At 36.6% G+C, this 16629-nt stretch overlaps 1 protein-coding gene across 2 annotated transcripts in view; it reads right to left on the reverse strand.

The window, feature by feature from the left end:
- The window catches only part of PPP2R3C (protein phosphatase 2 regulatory subunit B''gamma), a 31830-nt gene that overhangs the window by 14894 nt on the left and 307 nt on the right, over positions 1-16629 (reverse strand). Inside the window, exons 2-5 of one of the 2 annotated variants that reach the window (XM_031952935.1) lie at positions 13802-13929; positions 1806-1910; positions 965-1077; positions 108-205 (exon numbers count right to left, since the gene is read on the reverse strand). In XM_031952935.1, coding sequence (XP_031808795.1) covers positions 108-205; positions 965-1077; positions 1806-1910; positions 13802-13929 — 444 coding nt within the window. The remainder of the gene's footprint in view (positions 1-107; positions 206-964; positions 1078-1805; positions 1911-13801; positions 13930-16629) is intronic. The other variant, XM_031952937.1, reaches the window with a different exon arrangement.

Below are 16629 nucleotides of genomic sequence, written 5' to 3' on the forward strand. Positions count from 1 at the left end.
AGAAGCATTGTTATTCTTAGTTTAACAAATAAAGACAGAGCCACAATCTAATCATATGATCGTTTTCCATTGATTTAGAAGATGGGGGAAGGGAAAGAATTACCTACCTTTTCTCATAACATAATTAAAGAACTGCATGATAGATATTCTTCCATAGGGATCTGTGTGAATAAGTTTAGCAAAAACTTTTGCCATAAAGAACTGCCTAAGAAAAATAAATAATTTACAAACATAATATAAATTACTTAAGAAATAAATTATTGAATGTAGTTTCATAAATGAAGTAATTTTTGGAACAAAGCTAAAAACCACAGGGAATATTTGTTCCTTTTAAAAATTATATTTATTATGAATTCAATCATCCACAAACATTTAATAAATAGCAAGCATTTAAGACCTTACTAAGTGCAACACTGTGTAGATTGGGAAAGAAAGAGAAAAAATTCTGTAGCACCTTTAATAGAACTGTGCATGAAACATAGCTTACTAATTTTTTAAAGTATATTAAATTTAACACAAATGTAATAAAATCACTGAGATATTAGTAAAATACTACTGCATAGTACTTTAAGATTACTGACATTTAAAAGTTTTCTTCTCTACATTAAAAAAAATATTTTATTGTTGCTCTTTTCAAACTATTTTCCTTTTTAGCTCTATCCCTCCATATCACCTCATACTATCACAGGTGTTGGTATCACTATTACTGTCAAGGGGCTATTTATTCTTCAGAAGTTTAAATTATTAAAACCCTACAAAATGTGGGCTGCTTTATCCTTTGAGTGTTGGCCAGGAATGTATGGTCTACATTTCTATGGTCCCTTCTAGCTCTCAAATCTAAGATTCCATGACCAATAATTAAATAAATAAAAAGTTTTATGGTAATTTTTAACTTTTATTATCTTTCATCTGATAGTCTGAAATATTTAACTTAAGTACAAATACTACTTTAAATGATTCATACTTGCACTTTGGTCCAGATTTTTCTCCAACTTTCAAAAAGTTTTCATAATTGATCATTGCTTCCTCCCCAATCATAGGTGGTGTCTGGTGTTTGTCCAGTAGAAACCATAAATTCTTAAAAGTGACACAGAAGGACATATAAGTAGCAAGACAAAACAAAACCAAAAAATCTCTGAATTTTGAACAAAACAAGCTAATTCCCTTTAAAAGAGTTTTAATATTGTACTTTTTAATCCTCTTTTCTCACCACTGCTAAGCCCTTATTTCATTAAAGAATCTCTTAAGATTTATTTCTTAAGATCTCTTAAATGGATCTTTTGATTTTGATTAGGCCTTTTATTGCAGTAGGCCCTACCTGATTGAAATCCTTGTTGAAGTCTTTTCATCCACAAACACTACAGTTACTGTACCCAATCAGAAAGTCAAGTTATGATGCCAACCCTTGAAGTTATTTCTCTCCTATATAAAGAACCTACTAGTGCCTCACTTCCTTGCTAACTCCTATTAGGGCCTTAAATCCTTTTCTAGGAATTTAGCATGGCTTAATAGCATCTTAGGTTCATTAGGAATTGCTTATTTTATGGCTGCAAGTCCATTAGGACCTAGTCTACCTAAGGGTGTCGGCCCCCTAGTTAATGGAAGTTTGCTAATGAACCTAACCTGGGTCTTTTCCCTTGTCAATAGCAAACTCCCTTTTGGAACTTGACATACCAAGTAATTATAAAATCTTCGCCTCTCTATTTGGGAAAAAAAAAAAAAAAGAATGGTTCTAAGTCAAACATTCATGGTTTAGGTGCTATCTAAATACACTTATTAACATTTAAATTTTTTTCTAGTCTCACCTGTAACTCTTCATTGTCTAACAGTTCCCTACTTTTCCTTTGCAGAAAAACAGCTCTAGACTCTTCTCTTAATTTCTGCAATAAAACTTCATCTTCAGCTGGGAGCTAAAACAGATACAGAAAAGTGTTACCAAATATTTTGCACATAGGTATATTGACTGGAAGTGTTTATCTTGACTCTAAAGCAACCATTTTGGTACCTTAAATAGCCAGGGAAAAAACTCATCAAATTTTTTCTTGACTTACATTTTTGAGTGTTCTTAATTTCGTTTTATCATACTATTTTTGGAGAAATGCTTTTATTACAGCATTAGGCTAATGTAAAAGAACCAGTGTGATGTAATAGAAAATGGACTTAACTTAAAATTAGATGATTTGAGTTCTAACAATGTAAATATTGGGTAAGCCATTTTAACTCCATGAAATAATTTCCTCATTTCCAAAGTAAATAATATTTGTGTTAGTTATACCAAATTCAATCAAGCATTTATTAAGTACTATGTGCCAGGCTTGGTGCTGGGCCCTAGAGATAGAAACACAAAATAGCTGTTGCCCCTCAAGGAACTTAACATCTTAGAAGATCTATGTTTCCACATATAAGCATATCAGTATTTGTGGGGAGAGGTAATATCAGTAAAGCCTTCACAAATAAGTTCGTGCTTAAATTGAGTCTTGTAGGAAGACATAAAATGGGTATGACATAAAAAGGTAAAGTGAGAAAATTCCATAGAAAAATGTAAAGAGCACTGCCTCTGAAGCCAGAGGACCTGTGTTAAAATTCTGACTTTGATGCTTTACTAATGAAGTTGGGGTAGCAATACCTAGTTCAAAATAAACATGTGACAAATTCACAATGGTCATTCTCATTGCCAAAAGAAAGGTTTATTGGAAATAAGGCACAGACAAAAATAAGAGGTAAAATAGGCACCAGGAGTGGTAAATATGAAATAAAGTTGAGAGAGCATATAGTTAGGCAAGGAAAAAGACAAGTTCTCCACAGGGAAAATTCAAAATTAATCAAGAGAAAGGAAATACCCTATGAGGTGGGAGTAAGCCAATGAGTAACAGGTTAAGTTGAATAGAGTAACAAAGGTGCCATTAAAAGGAAGGTACTTCGAGAGAGAGAAAAGAGAGATAGTGGGTTTAATACTGAATAGAATTTAGCAAGGCTCTTCATCATATGCAGTTCTTTTTAGGGAAATATAGCCTTATGGGTTTCTCTGGGAATCCAGAGAAGTAAAGCTGGGAACTTAAGAGGGAGAATCAATGAAAGGAAATGCCAAGGAGCTCAAAGGTGGGAGAATCAAGGAGCCAGATTGAATGCATCTGGTAGATCAGGTCCCAGACCTGTTTAAAGATAAGCTAATTAATATTTCAAAAATAAAAAGTTCCATCCTCACAATCACTCTATACCAAATGGATAGTCTGGAAATAGGTTATATCTGATAATTGCCAGATGATCTTCTTCCAGATGGGAAGATAGTTCATATCACTTACTGCCTGTTAATCTGAAGAAGTCATTTAATTCCCCTGGAGCTCAGCTCCTCACCTGTGAAATGAGGGGATTGAATTAAATGACTCTTTTTTTGTGCCTTCCTGCTCTAGCTCTATTAGCCAGAATAGTCATTACAAAGTACATAGACAAGGAGATATATATTATGGGTGAGAAACAGCAAGAATGGCAGTGAAAACATTAGTGTATAAGAAGGGAAATTATAAAGAAGTTTGTAAAGGGAAGCCAGATTGTGAAGGATTTTAATAACCAGAGGACTGTATTTTATCCTAATGGAAATTGAAAAGTACTGAAATGTATTAAATAAGGGAGTGACATGGTAAAATGTGAGCTTTAGAAACTGGCTATGTAGAAGGTAGATTAGCAGAAGAGAGAATTGAGGTAGGAAAACCACTGCAGTGGAGGCAAGTGCAATGATTCAAGTGAGAGCTGATGAAGATCTGATCTAAGGGGATAGTTGTATGAATAGTGTGAGGATAAATATGAGATATATTGTGGCTATAGAAATGGCAATATTTCACAAATGATTGGATATGGGGGGTGAAGAAGAAAGTTAAAAGCTTGAGAACTAGAAGCCTAGGGAAATGGTGATGTAATCAATAGAAAATGGGAGAAGTTTAAGTTGAGGACAGAAGAGAAAGAGATAGTGAGTACTGTTTTAGACATTTTAAGTTTGAGAGAATTGTTATCCAGAATGAAATGTCTAACAGGTAGTTAGCTGATAATAAAGAATAGGAGTTCAGGAAAGAGATGAGAACTGGATAGATAGATCTGAAATTAATCTGCATAGAGAAAATTAAACCAAGGTCAACAATTAAGATAATAAGAGAAGAGGGCCTACAAAACACAGCCTGTCTTAAGGTGCATATATAGATAAGAAACATGCATGAAAAGCCAGGAAAAAAATTAATAAAGGTAGGAGAAAAACAGATAGGATACAGATAGGAGATAGGAGATACAGATAGGAGAAAACCCAGAAGACACAAAACCAGAAGTCACAAAAACTTAGAGGAAAAAGAGTATCCAAGAAGAGCAGGTTATCACAAATGTCAAATGCCGTAGAGAGGACTGAAAGGATAACAGCATCAGATTTGGCAATTAAAAGATCACAGGTAATTTTGGAGGGAGCAATTTTAGTTTACTAATGGAATGAGAGAGAAGTGGAAGCAATGAGTTTATAAAAGTTTTTCTAAGACTTTGGGGCTAAGGGAGAAATATAGTATGTTTGCCTGAGGAACTAGTATGATTTAGGATCATGGAAACTTAGGCATATCTGAAGAGTGTAGAGGAGAAACCAGGAGGAAGAGAGTGAAAGAGAAAATGAGAATTTAAGATTATAAAGGAGGGGATGACTGAAGTTATACTCTGAAGAGCCTCCATTTTCTTAGTAAAGTATAAAGCAATGAACCCTGTAAAGGGTGTATAGAGGGGAAGGTACATTATGGTGATCTTGACTTTGATTCCTGAGAAAGTTCTAGAAAGAAAAGTAATGATTAAAAGCCAATATAGCTTTATCAAGAACAACTTATTACCAGACTAAGCCCACAAGATTATCAAATTAGTAAATTAGGGGATGCTGCATATATCTTTACCTAAATTTTACCAAAACTTGTGAATAAGTATCTCATACTATTCTTAGGAAGAAGATGGGAGCAATATGGATTAGATAACAATGCAATCACATAGACTCAGAATTGGTGGGATTCCTTTAGCTGTGGTAGGAAGTCTCCAGTGGACTATCCCAGGGAAATATACTTGTCCTTGTACTGTTTAACATTTTTATCAATAACTTGGATAAAATCACAGCTAGTTTGCATATCATATTTGCACATCATATTGCAATAGAACTAGGAGGGATAGTTAACACACTGGATGATAGAATCCAATAGAATCTTGATTCAACAGAAATAAATTTAAAGTCTTGTACTTGGGATAAAAAAAAAAATCAATGTCACAAGTATTAGATTAGAAAGGTATTAGTTATTCTGAAAAAGATCTGAGAGTCTTAGTGAACTACAAGTTCAATGAGTCAATAGAATAATATGACAGGCAAAAATAAAGCTAATTCAATTTAGATGTCCCACTGCATTCTGACCTTATTAGACCTTATTCAGATCTATGTTCAGTTCCACACACCATAATTTAAAGATATTGATAAGTTGAAGTATATCTAGAAAAGGGCATCCAAGATGGTGAGGAACTAGAGACTATGACTTAAAGATAGTTGAAGAAACAGGGTATGTTTAGCCTGGGGAAAAGAAAACTGAGGAAGATATAGTAGAAGTCTTCAAGTGTTTAAAAGATTGCCTTTTAAGGACTACTTAAGAGCAGCCCTTGTTACACAAAATCAAAAAAATGTTCATAATCTTATCTCTTGAGCAAAGCTTCTGCCAGCATTGTTCAATCAGTTAAGTATTTAATAAGTTCCTATTATGTCCCTGGCACTATGCTAGAAAAGGGCTATAAAATGTTACTTTTTCATCTATAAAGTAGGAATCTGCTATCTAACAAACTTCTTATGGGTATAACAAGACATCTAAGATTCCTACAATCCTGATTGTTGTTAAGATTCTTCCTTCATTTTCCCTGTTCTATCTATTGGCCATGACTCTTCAATTTTTCACTCCCTTTTGCATCCCTCCTCCCTGGTTCTGTTACTTTTCTATCATATGGTTTGAACTAGGTAACTTCTGAATCAGCCAAAGTTCACCACTCCTAATATTGATAAAAATCCAGGGTAAGTAGATGGAGCTGGCCTGAAGTACTGATACCATTATAATATTGTCTGAGGCAGGCAGGGAAGGGCATAGGTGGGCATGAGTTCAGTCCTACAATCCCACCCCAGTGGAAGTCTTGGGAAACCCCACCTTACTATACCCAATCAAAAAGCTAAGTTATAATTTTGTGTGCGATGATAGCGACCATCAAAATAATCATAAGTCTGATTATGAGTGCAGGAAAAAGTTTATTTTTTCTCATGAGAAAGGATGTACAAACCACAGATTGTGGTTTGAGAGAAGACACATATCCAGGAAAGGGGTGGTCTCCCTTTCTATTCCCTATAATGCAAACTCCTCTCCTCAACCTTCTGGCTCTTTTTCCTGTTGGCTGAGGTTTCTAAAGTACAGTTTCTAAAAATGTGAGTTAAGAAAGCTTGAGGCTCTCAAATGCTTTACAAGCCAACTTATTTATCACTCAAATCCAGTCCCAACCCCCAAGGAGCTTCCATTCTAGAAGGGGAAGATATAAGTAGAAAGCAAGGGTTAAATCTTAACCTCCATCTCCGACTACCCTGTGAGTTTCAATTTTCTAATTTAAGTTTCATTTCTCCAATTTAATTTTCATAACTGTGGGAACCAAATAAATGTTCATCTGAAGGGAGCCCGGAAACTCTCTAAAACTTCTTGAAGGACAGATTCTCCTTGAGTTCTGGCCTCTGTAAAAGATCCTGAGAGATGGGCATCACCCCCATTGTTAACACTCACTACTGATTAAGCTTCCTATTGAATCAAAAAGACTCATTCAACTCTATTCAAATTCCAGCTCATGCTTGTAGATAAAAAGAGCCAACTTGGAACAACTCCTTGCAGAGGAGCTAACATGCCAAGGAAACTCTCTTTCTTTCTGGCATAGCAAACTCTGTCCACTGGAATATTCTCTTCCAGCATTATCCTCTCTTTATCTCCCTCACCTATTTCCCTAATGAAACTTTATGTCTCTCTGTTGGGATCTCTCTACTAGAAACTTTTCTGCCAGGACTACTCCACTACTTTATTCTCCTGTCAGGACTTTACTTTATTTCTGTCAGGACTCTGCCACTGAGGAATTCAACCTTTCTATTCATGCATAGCAAAGGCTGACTTCCCAATGCCAATAATAAAATAATAAACCAATCTAGATTTTCGGGTTTGTAAATTCCTTTACGAAGGATCCCTGTGCCGCCAGAAGGGGAGTTCCAAAACTCCCCTTACTCATGTGCCAAATCCCAAGGGGGTATAGGGGAGCCAAACCTCTTCATTTGGTTCCCTGAACTCTGAACCTTCCATTAAACCTCATCATTTAACTCCCTGACCACCAGAAACCCTAATCTCACCATTTAGTTCCCTGACCACCCTAAATCTAGATCTTATCATATTCACTTCTCACAATGTCAAACCCCTGAGTTAAATTTCCTTTTATAATCTGTTCATGACCTACCTCATTTCTTTTTTCTTTTTTTTCTCTTTCTTTCTTTTTTTTATCTTAAATTAATTTAAGTTTTAACTGCTTGAGGGGGGAATAAAGCGGGTTGTGGTTCCTTTAAGAAACTGATTTGTGATCCTTTAAGAAATTGATTTGTGATCAGATTACTCCCAGCCCCTCCTGGCTGATGCATTATCAGTTCAGGAAGCCTGCACCTTTGATTCACAAATCCTGGTCAAAAGCACCCCTTTGAATTCCAATAGGAGATCCGGGCTTGTCTCAGCCCCCACCAGATCTGAGCCAACTTGGGACTCCACCTATGGCCCCTTTTAGCTAAATCTCTCATTGTAAAAAGAACCAAACTAAAATCCTCTCTTTGGCAGAGTTCCAAACATGCCAGCTATACCATGCACAGCATCCCAAGGAGCTTCTGCCCACTGGAATACTGTTTCCAGTGCCCTCTTCTCTTTACCTAACACCTTTTACTAACTAGACTTTAACCTTACTTCCAATTCCCATAATAAATCTCTTTTATCAGTCTAGGTTTTTGAGTCTAAATTCCTTTACAGAGGACTCTGTGCCGCCAGAAAGGGAATCCTCAGAACTCCCTACCCTTGCGCTGCCACTAGACCTCATTTAACTCCCTGACCACCAGAAACTCTAATTTCATTTGGATGTCCCAAATCTAAACCTCATCATAAGGGTTGCTGCTGTTCCACACAAACCCAAACATGCCTGCTATTGGGATCTCTTCTCATCTTTAACATCTCCCTATCTCTTTCTTCCCAACTTTAACTAAAACCTTTACCATATCACAGCTCCCTTCAAACTATCATCTTTTATCTTTCCTTCTTTTCCTGGTCAAAAGCTTTCTAAACTCCTTACTTCTACTGCTGCATTCCTGAATCCTCTGCAGCTGGACCTCCAATCTTTTTTTTAAAAATAGCTTTTTATTTTCATGCAGATAATTTTCAACATTCATCCTTGCAAAATCTTGCAGTCCAAATTTTTCTCCTTACTTTCCCCCCATCCCCTAAACCAGAAGTAACCTAATTTAGGTTACATATGTGCAATTCTTCTAATCATATTTCCACATTTATCATGCTACAAAAGAAAAAAAGAGATCAAAAAGGAGAAAAAAAGCAAACAATAACAAAAAAGGCGAAAACTATACTATGTTGTGATCCACATTCAGTCCTCACAGTCCTCTTTCTGGCTGCTGATGCTCTCTCCATCACAAGCTTATTGGAATTGGCCATTCATTGTTGAAAAGGGCCAAGTCAATCACAGTTGATCATCACATAATCTTGTGGCTGTGTACAATGTTCTCTTGGTCCTATTTCATTTAGTATTGAGACGGAAGACACCTCAACAATATTAGAAGGTCCCCAGATTGGTGTCACATGTATAGTGAAAAAATTTGCAAACTTTGTCTCCAAATTGAGGGGCAAAGATTTATTTCCCTGCTATCAGTGAGTTAAAATTTCAAAAAGAACTTGCCAAATAATCAGGATATAGAAGATAATTTTTATAGGAAGTCTTCAAGTCTTCTGAAATGCTAATTTTTTTTTTTTCCTAAGCCAACTGTGGTAAAGTGACTTACTCAGGGTCACATAGCAAGGAAGACACTTGTCTGAGACCAGATTTGAACTCAGGTCCTCCTGACTTCAGGACTGGTGCTCTATCCACTGAACCACCAGACATGCTAATTTTATGACTTAGAAGTAGAACTGAAGAGTGGTGAAGCCATAACTGAATTCAGCCTCTATGGCTTAGAGGTAGAACTGAGGAGTGGACTGAGAAGTAGAGATGAAGAGTACTGAATTCTAGGGTTTAGAGGCAGAATTGTACCTCACTACTGAATTTCATGGCCTAGAGTCCAGAGGTCCTCAAACTTTTAAAATACGGGGCCAGTTCACTGTTCCTTAGACTGTTGGAGGGTCGGACTATAGTAAAAACAAAAACTTTGTTTTGTGGGCCTTTACTTCGTAGCCCTGGGTTAGGGGGATAAACGTCCTCAGCTACTGTATCTGGTCCGCTGGCCATAGTTTGAGGACCCCTGGCCTAGATTGTCTCAGATTGTTAGTTTGTGGAATTACAGCAGAACTATAGCATTTCCAAGACCAGGTAGCCTTAAGTTATTTCTACATCTTCCCTATTAGCTACACCACACATCAGTTCATGGGAGTCTCCCCAGACCTTTCTGAAACCATCCTGCTGATCGTTTTTTTTTTTTTTTTTTTTTTTTACAGAACAATAATATTCCATTACATTCATATACCATAACTTATTTAGCCATTTTCCAACTGATGGGTATCCACTCAGTTTTTATTTCCTTGCCACTACAAAAAGGGCTGCTATAAACGTTTTTGCACATGTGGTGGACCTCCAATATTATCACTGACCTGAAACTGTACCCTCTAAAGACAGCAGTTAATACTCACTATTATTACTAAGAACTCATTATTTGACAAAAGTTGAAATGGCAGGCAGACTGGCAAAAACTAGTTATAGACTAACATTTTACATTATATAACAAGTTAACAAAATGGGTATATGACTTGGACATAAAAAGTGACATCAAAAACAAATCAGAGGATTAGGGGGAAAAATTACCCATTAGACCTATAGAAGGCACCACTATCATCATCCTAGTTCCTCAGGCTTGCAACCCAGGAGTTATCCTGGGCTTCTCACTATCTCTCACCCTTCATTATCAATCTGTTGGTAAGACTTGTCAATTTCACTTTTGCAAAATCTCTAATATGCCTCTTTCTCTCCCCTATCACACAAATGCAGGCCTTTATTTACTCATGCCTGGAATATTTATACTATCTTGCTGCTGCAAATCTCTCCCAACTCAAATTGATTTGCCTGAAGCACAAGTTACACCATCTTATCCTCTTTTCCAATAAACTCTAGTAGCTTCCTATAGCATTCAGGATCAAATACAAAAACTCTTTTTATTCAAAGCTTTTTTATAACATAACCCCTTACTACTTTTCTAGTCTATTCATTTCATTCAGAGATAATAACTTTCTGGTTCCACAAACAAGACATTCCATCTCTCAACTCCAACGATTTTCTCTGGCTGTCTCCTATATCTGAACAGTCGTCCCTCCTCCAATCCACTTACTGGACTGACCTGATCTCCCTGGCTTCCTTTAAGTCCTAACTAAAATTCCTTCTTTTACTAGAAAGTCTTTCCTATTTCTTCTTCATTCCAGGGCCTTCCTACTAATTAATAAAGAAGTTTGCTTTGTCTTTATTTTTTGCATTTTGTTTCCCCCATTGTGATGAAGGGTGAGAAAGTGGCAAAGCCTGAGAAATCCTGAGGCTACCTTTCTTGAAGTGGCATAAACAATGCTGGCCAATAGTAATGCAATACTGATTCTACTGATCAGAAAGCTGTAGAAAGAACTCAAAGATGGGAACTATCCACCCTTACCACTTAGCAATAGTACCTGTAAATCATAATATTAGCATATCAACTTAATTTTTGTATCTCTTTCCCAAAAAGTTATCTCCCTGATACTCTTTGCTAGATTCCCTAGGAACTTTTGCATCCTTCAATTGGTGTCCCAATTATCTCTTTGATTCCAACTCTGCTAGAATCCCCTGGAATTAGCTCTCTGCAGCAGCACTTCTTGCTTCTGCCTTTTTACTAACTTTAGCCATAATAAATCTTTGCCACTTACCTTGAAGACTGAGTGTGCAAATTGTTTCCCCAAATCCACAACACTGGACCAAAGGGGTCCCTAATCTTGTTGAGAGTTTCTTTTGAATGGGACTGATTGGATGAAGCTTTCTCAGTATTGAGACTAAGTCATCACATGATTCTTATTCTCAAATCTTAAACCCTGGACTTCTAAAAGTCAGACCCTCAAGAATTGACATGACCCACAGGAAGCAGATAACATTAGTCAAGGACGGTTATGTCCTTTTAGTCTATCCAATGAAAAGGCTCCAGTCTTTTGCTTTTTAAATCCTGGATAACCCAGAAATTGGGTAGATTCCAGGGGCACATGGCAAGAGTTAGGATGGCTCCCAGGTGTGTGTTTTTCGCTGTAGGGATTAAATAAATGCTTTCTCTTTGTACCTGAAGATGTCTGATTAGTTAATTTAGGAAAGGAGGTCTAGCACCTGTCCCACATACTTTCTCCTCAATGACTGGGTTGTAAGCTCTTTGAAAGCAGGGACTTTCTTTTGCCTCTTTTTTTGTATTCCATAGCATTATAAGCAATAAATTTTTATTGACTGATTGAATTTTGATTACATAAAATTAAGTTTTTACATAAACAAAAGGAATGCAGTCAAAATTAGATAAGCAGCAGATAAATGGGAAAAATGTTGGCAGCAAGTTTCTCTGATAAAGTTTTATTTCTGAGATATATAGGGAAAATATTTCAAATTGGGGAGCCATTCCCCAATTGATAAATGACCAAAGCTGTTTTCAGAGTGATGTGATTTAATCTCTTCCCCTTTCAGAAGAAGCTATTATAAGGCAATTCCCAGATTATTTAGGAAGGAATTTTTACCAACTTCAACTATCTTTTCCCCTAACCTCTGGGTAGCTTCAAACAACTTTTGATATATTGATTGGCATATCTTTAGACAGGCCTGAGACCTGATCTGCTACCGCTGCCTCCTGATGACTCCTCCCTCTGAGCTGCCACCTAGCTCTTGACCCCTCTCTCCTAACCCCTTTTTTCAGGTCTCACTGAGAAAATCGCCCAGTAAATTTTAAAAGATCTGATTATGATGAAGATCTTTGATAACTTCTCTTCTGAACTAAGTCTACTTTGAGGTACTCTATCCCTCATAATGCCTTCCTTTGAATGGCACCATCTTCCTTATTCTAGCTATCTCTTGTTAGTCTAACCCACCAAACAATGGCTTTCTTTTTCCTCACTATTTCCTTTGTCCTGATAAATTGTGAGTTCCACTGGGGAACTAGTGTTTTTCCTTAGCTTACCTCTCTGCTCTCCTAACTATCTGTTACATTGCTTCATTTTGTCTGTAACCTCTTCCCCTAAATAAATCTACCTTTTGCCAAAAAGAATGGCCATTGTGAATCTGTCACATGTTTATTTTGAACTAGGTATTGCTATCCTGACAACATCAAGAGGAAGAAATCCAAGCTGTAAGTAGCCATGTGAAAAAAAAAAAAACTACATCACTAATAGAAAAATACAAATTAAAAAAATTCTGAAGTTCTAGCTTGGGTTGGCCATTTTCAATAAGCTCCAGTGACTCCTTAACTCCAGAATCAAATACAAAATCCCATATTTGGCTTTTAAGGGTCTTTATAACATTCCTATCTTTTCTGTCTTTTTATACTTTCACATATCCTACAGAGTTCAAAGAAGACAGTCTGTCTTTTAACTCTTTCCATCTTGCACCCCAGCTTCCTTTTAAGTTCTATCTTCTATAAGAGCTTTCTCATTCTTCCTTAATCTTAGTGCTTTTCTTTTAAGATTATCTCCAATTTATCATATATATATATATATATATATATATATATATATATATATATATATATATATATATATATCTTGTTTGTATAAAGTTTGCAAGTTGCCTTCCCCATTAAACCATAATTTACTTAAGAGCAGGGACTATTAGTTTTTGGGGGTTTTTAGTTGCCTTTATAGTCTGAGTATTTAGCACTGGATGGCACATAGCAGGTGCTTAATAAATGCTTTTGCAGACATTGGAGCTATAAACTGGTCTAGATTTCTAGAAATCAATTTGGAAGTGTACTCAAAAAGTTATTAAACTTTGCATAACCTTTGACCCAGAAGTACTACTACTAGCCATATTCTAAAGAGATGAAAACTAATATTATAAAGACAACAACTTAAAGACTTGGGGATTCTGATCAATGCAATAACAATCCCAGAGGACCCATGATAAAACACACTACCTTTTTCCTGACAGAGTAGTAATATTCTCAGAGTGAAAATTTTGACATATATATTTTTTGACATGTCCACTGCAGGAAATTTGTTTTGCTTGACTATCATATTTGTAACAGAGAGAATACAGATTTTCAATGATTGTAAAAAAAAGAAAATTTAATTAACAAATAGATTAAAATGAGGGGGTGGAAAAAATTCAAGCATTCTATGCTCAATTATGTTTTATAAGAATTATGACAACAAAGATACAAAAATAGATAATATATTAAATATATCTCAGTTGATATTTAAATAAAGTATCCTGATCTTATGAAAATAAAGATTTAACCAATACTTAAAAAAGATTCTTGGCTCTTTCATTGCCTAATTCTATTACTTACCCTATAATAAAACCGTGGAATAGATTTGTAGAATGCATTTGCATTTTTTCTACCTCCTTTCCATTCTGTGTAGTATTTTGTAAACAGATCCATTTCTTCCTCTTTAAGTTCTTTTTCATTTTTTTTTGCTGATAACAGAAGACATGAAGCCACATAGAAATATTTAATATGTTATAGTCATTTGCATGCCATATTACACCTTCTATTGTCATGAACTTTATTCCTGTCCTATTTTCATGGCTTGCTAGAAAGAAAAATAAACTTTTGTAGGATGGAAAAATTTTAATATGCCATTTGGGTAAAAGAAATTCATGTGTAGGCACAAATCTCAAGTTCTGTGGAAAAGAACCCAGCCAAATTCGCACGCTGGTCTGAATCATCTCACTGTTGAAAAGAGGCACATAGGAACCTAAAATTAAGAAATTTGGGAATAGCAATGCCTACCAGATTTGAGTCAAGAAGATCGGAGTTGAAATCCTGCCTCAATAATTTACTAGCTGTGTGACCCTGGGCAATTAACTTAAGCTCTTTGCTTCAGTTTCCTCATCTATAAAATGAAGTTAATAGTAGTCTCATCTCCCAGGGTTGTTGTGAGGATCAAATGAGATAATAATTGTAAAATATTTAGCCACAATGCCTGGCACATAATAAGCATTATGTAAATGTTAGCCATTATTATTAATAAGATGGGGAAAAATGGTAGTAGAAGGGCCCTTCTTCCTCAACATCACCAAAAGGTAACCAACTGCTTCCAATAATAAGGTTAAGTACAGGAGCTCTGGGAGTCACAGCATCTCCCAAGTCTTGCTTGGGAGTCTTGCTTCTAGTCTAGCCCTCTTGGCCAGAATTTGAGGTAGCAACAAGTGTCACAAACAAAGCAGATAAACCAGTCTAGCTAAAACAGCAAGGAACATTTAAGGAGAAACAGGAGGTATTCTTTAATAGGCAAGTCAAATCACTACCACTATTTTGACTACCATCTTCTCCTTAGATTCTGTTAGAAACAGCTCAGGGACCCAAGAGCCTTAAGAATGGCAATACCTTCAAACCTGCGGCTTCAGGCATCATCCTGGCAAGTAATTCCTGTGGGTAGGCAGCCTAGCAACTGCTCCTGGAGGTGCTATGGTCACAGCTCTTGCCATCATAATCCTTGGCATTAACAGAAACTGATATAATTTCATCAGTGGAAATAATGTTAAAAAGAGGCAGGAAGCTACTCAACTAAGGGGCATGGTGGGAAAATCAGTGAAGTTCCAAAGTTGTACAATCATGTTAGATATGAGGGATTAGTTCTTCCATAGTGATTTTGGAGTTCATGGCTCAACCTTCCAATCAGAGGGATGGTGATGAAATAAAATACCAAATGGGGTCTTACGGCATAAGATTTTCCCAATTCCTGGGGCATGGTGGAAAAAATAGAGGAGATTGTTTTTCATTCCAAAGGCAATGAGATGCCTTCATGAGAGATTAAACTGATAGGATAAGATCTGCACTTTAGGAATACACGTTGGCCAGCACATGAATTTGGAATATATAAATCTATTCCTATATAAACCGAATATATATATATATTCCTGAGATGCACAATTCATATCAGAGTTGAAAATATGGAGAACATTGGGCTAGACTGCCTTTGGAAAACTGTAGGACTCCTTTGACCCCAAGCTTCCCACAGAAACAAACATTCCTAACAATGTTGCTAGATGAGATAGGATATTATAATTTATTATAGAATATAATTCCCACATATTAAAAATTAATTTCACTCAGAAGGAAACTGGTGAGATAGGGTATGAAAGGGGGAAAGGGATAGATTACAATATGTGACATAATGAGGAATTTCAAAGAAGACAACATAAAAACAACTATGTACAAAAAAGATATAAAACAGGATAGATAGTGATCTTAGAAGGAAAGCACTAAGATTGAATCGAAGAGAAGGGTAAGAATTTCAGGCATTAAATGCGGGTAATAAAAACACGCCTCATGTACAAGGAACGTTAAGGATGCCAATGTCACTGGATTGCAGGGTACATAAATGGCAGAAAGGGTGTAAGAAGACTAGAAAGGCAGGGAGTTACAAGATAAGAGGGTTGTAAAAGATAATGAGGGCTTTAAGAGCAAAAAAGAAAATTTTATAATGTTTTCCTGGAAACAGTGGGGAGTCCCTAGAATTTATTGAATAGGGTTAAGACTTTCATTTTAGGAACATCAATTTGACAGCTGAATGGAGGATAGAATGGATGTGATTGGATTTCGAGATCTAAGGCAAGGAGGACAACTAAGAGACTACTGTCACCTAGACTTGGGGGCCTGTACCAGAACGGTTGCAGTTATCGGCGAAAGGAAGGAGACATATAGTAGAGATTTTATTAAGATTGAAATGATAGGATTTAATAACTGATTGGATTTTGACGGGGAGAGAAAGAGGAGCCATGGATGACAACTTGGGAGGTGTGCCTGGATGACTCGGTTTAATACTTTCAAACAGGCCCTAGCATGGAGGCGTATCTATAAAAGCACCAAAAGTACTTCTTGAATGCGTGCTGCCCTGGAAAAAGGGAACACAGCTTTCCGGGCTGTCTCTTTTCGACTTCTGCATAAGCTCCCGGTGCTTAAAGGGCGCTGGGGATAGAAACACAGACGCTGCGTAGAAAGCAACTGGTTTTTATGCAGAGAAAGCTCAAGGTCCACCTCCCACGGACCTTGCTGAAAACCCGCCACCTAGCAACTGCGGGTCCGGCTCAGTTATCCCTCCTCGACTGAAAGAGAGCAGGAAGCGCCGAGTGGCGCGCGCCAAGCCCAGGCTCGCCCTTCTTCCACGGCGG

This window comes from Sarcophilus harrisii, chromosome 2 (assembly GCF_902635505.1).
Source record: "Sarcophilus harrisii chromosome 2, mSarHar1.11, whole genome shotgun sequence".
NCBI lineage: Eukaryota > Metazoa > Chordata > Mammalia > Dasyuromorphia > Dasyuridae > Sarcophilus > Sarcophilus harrisii.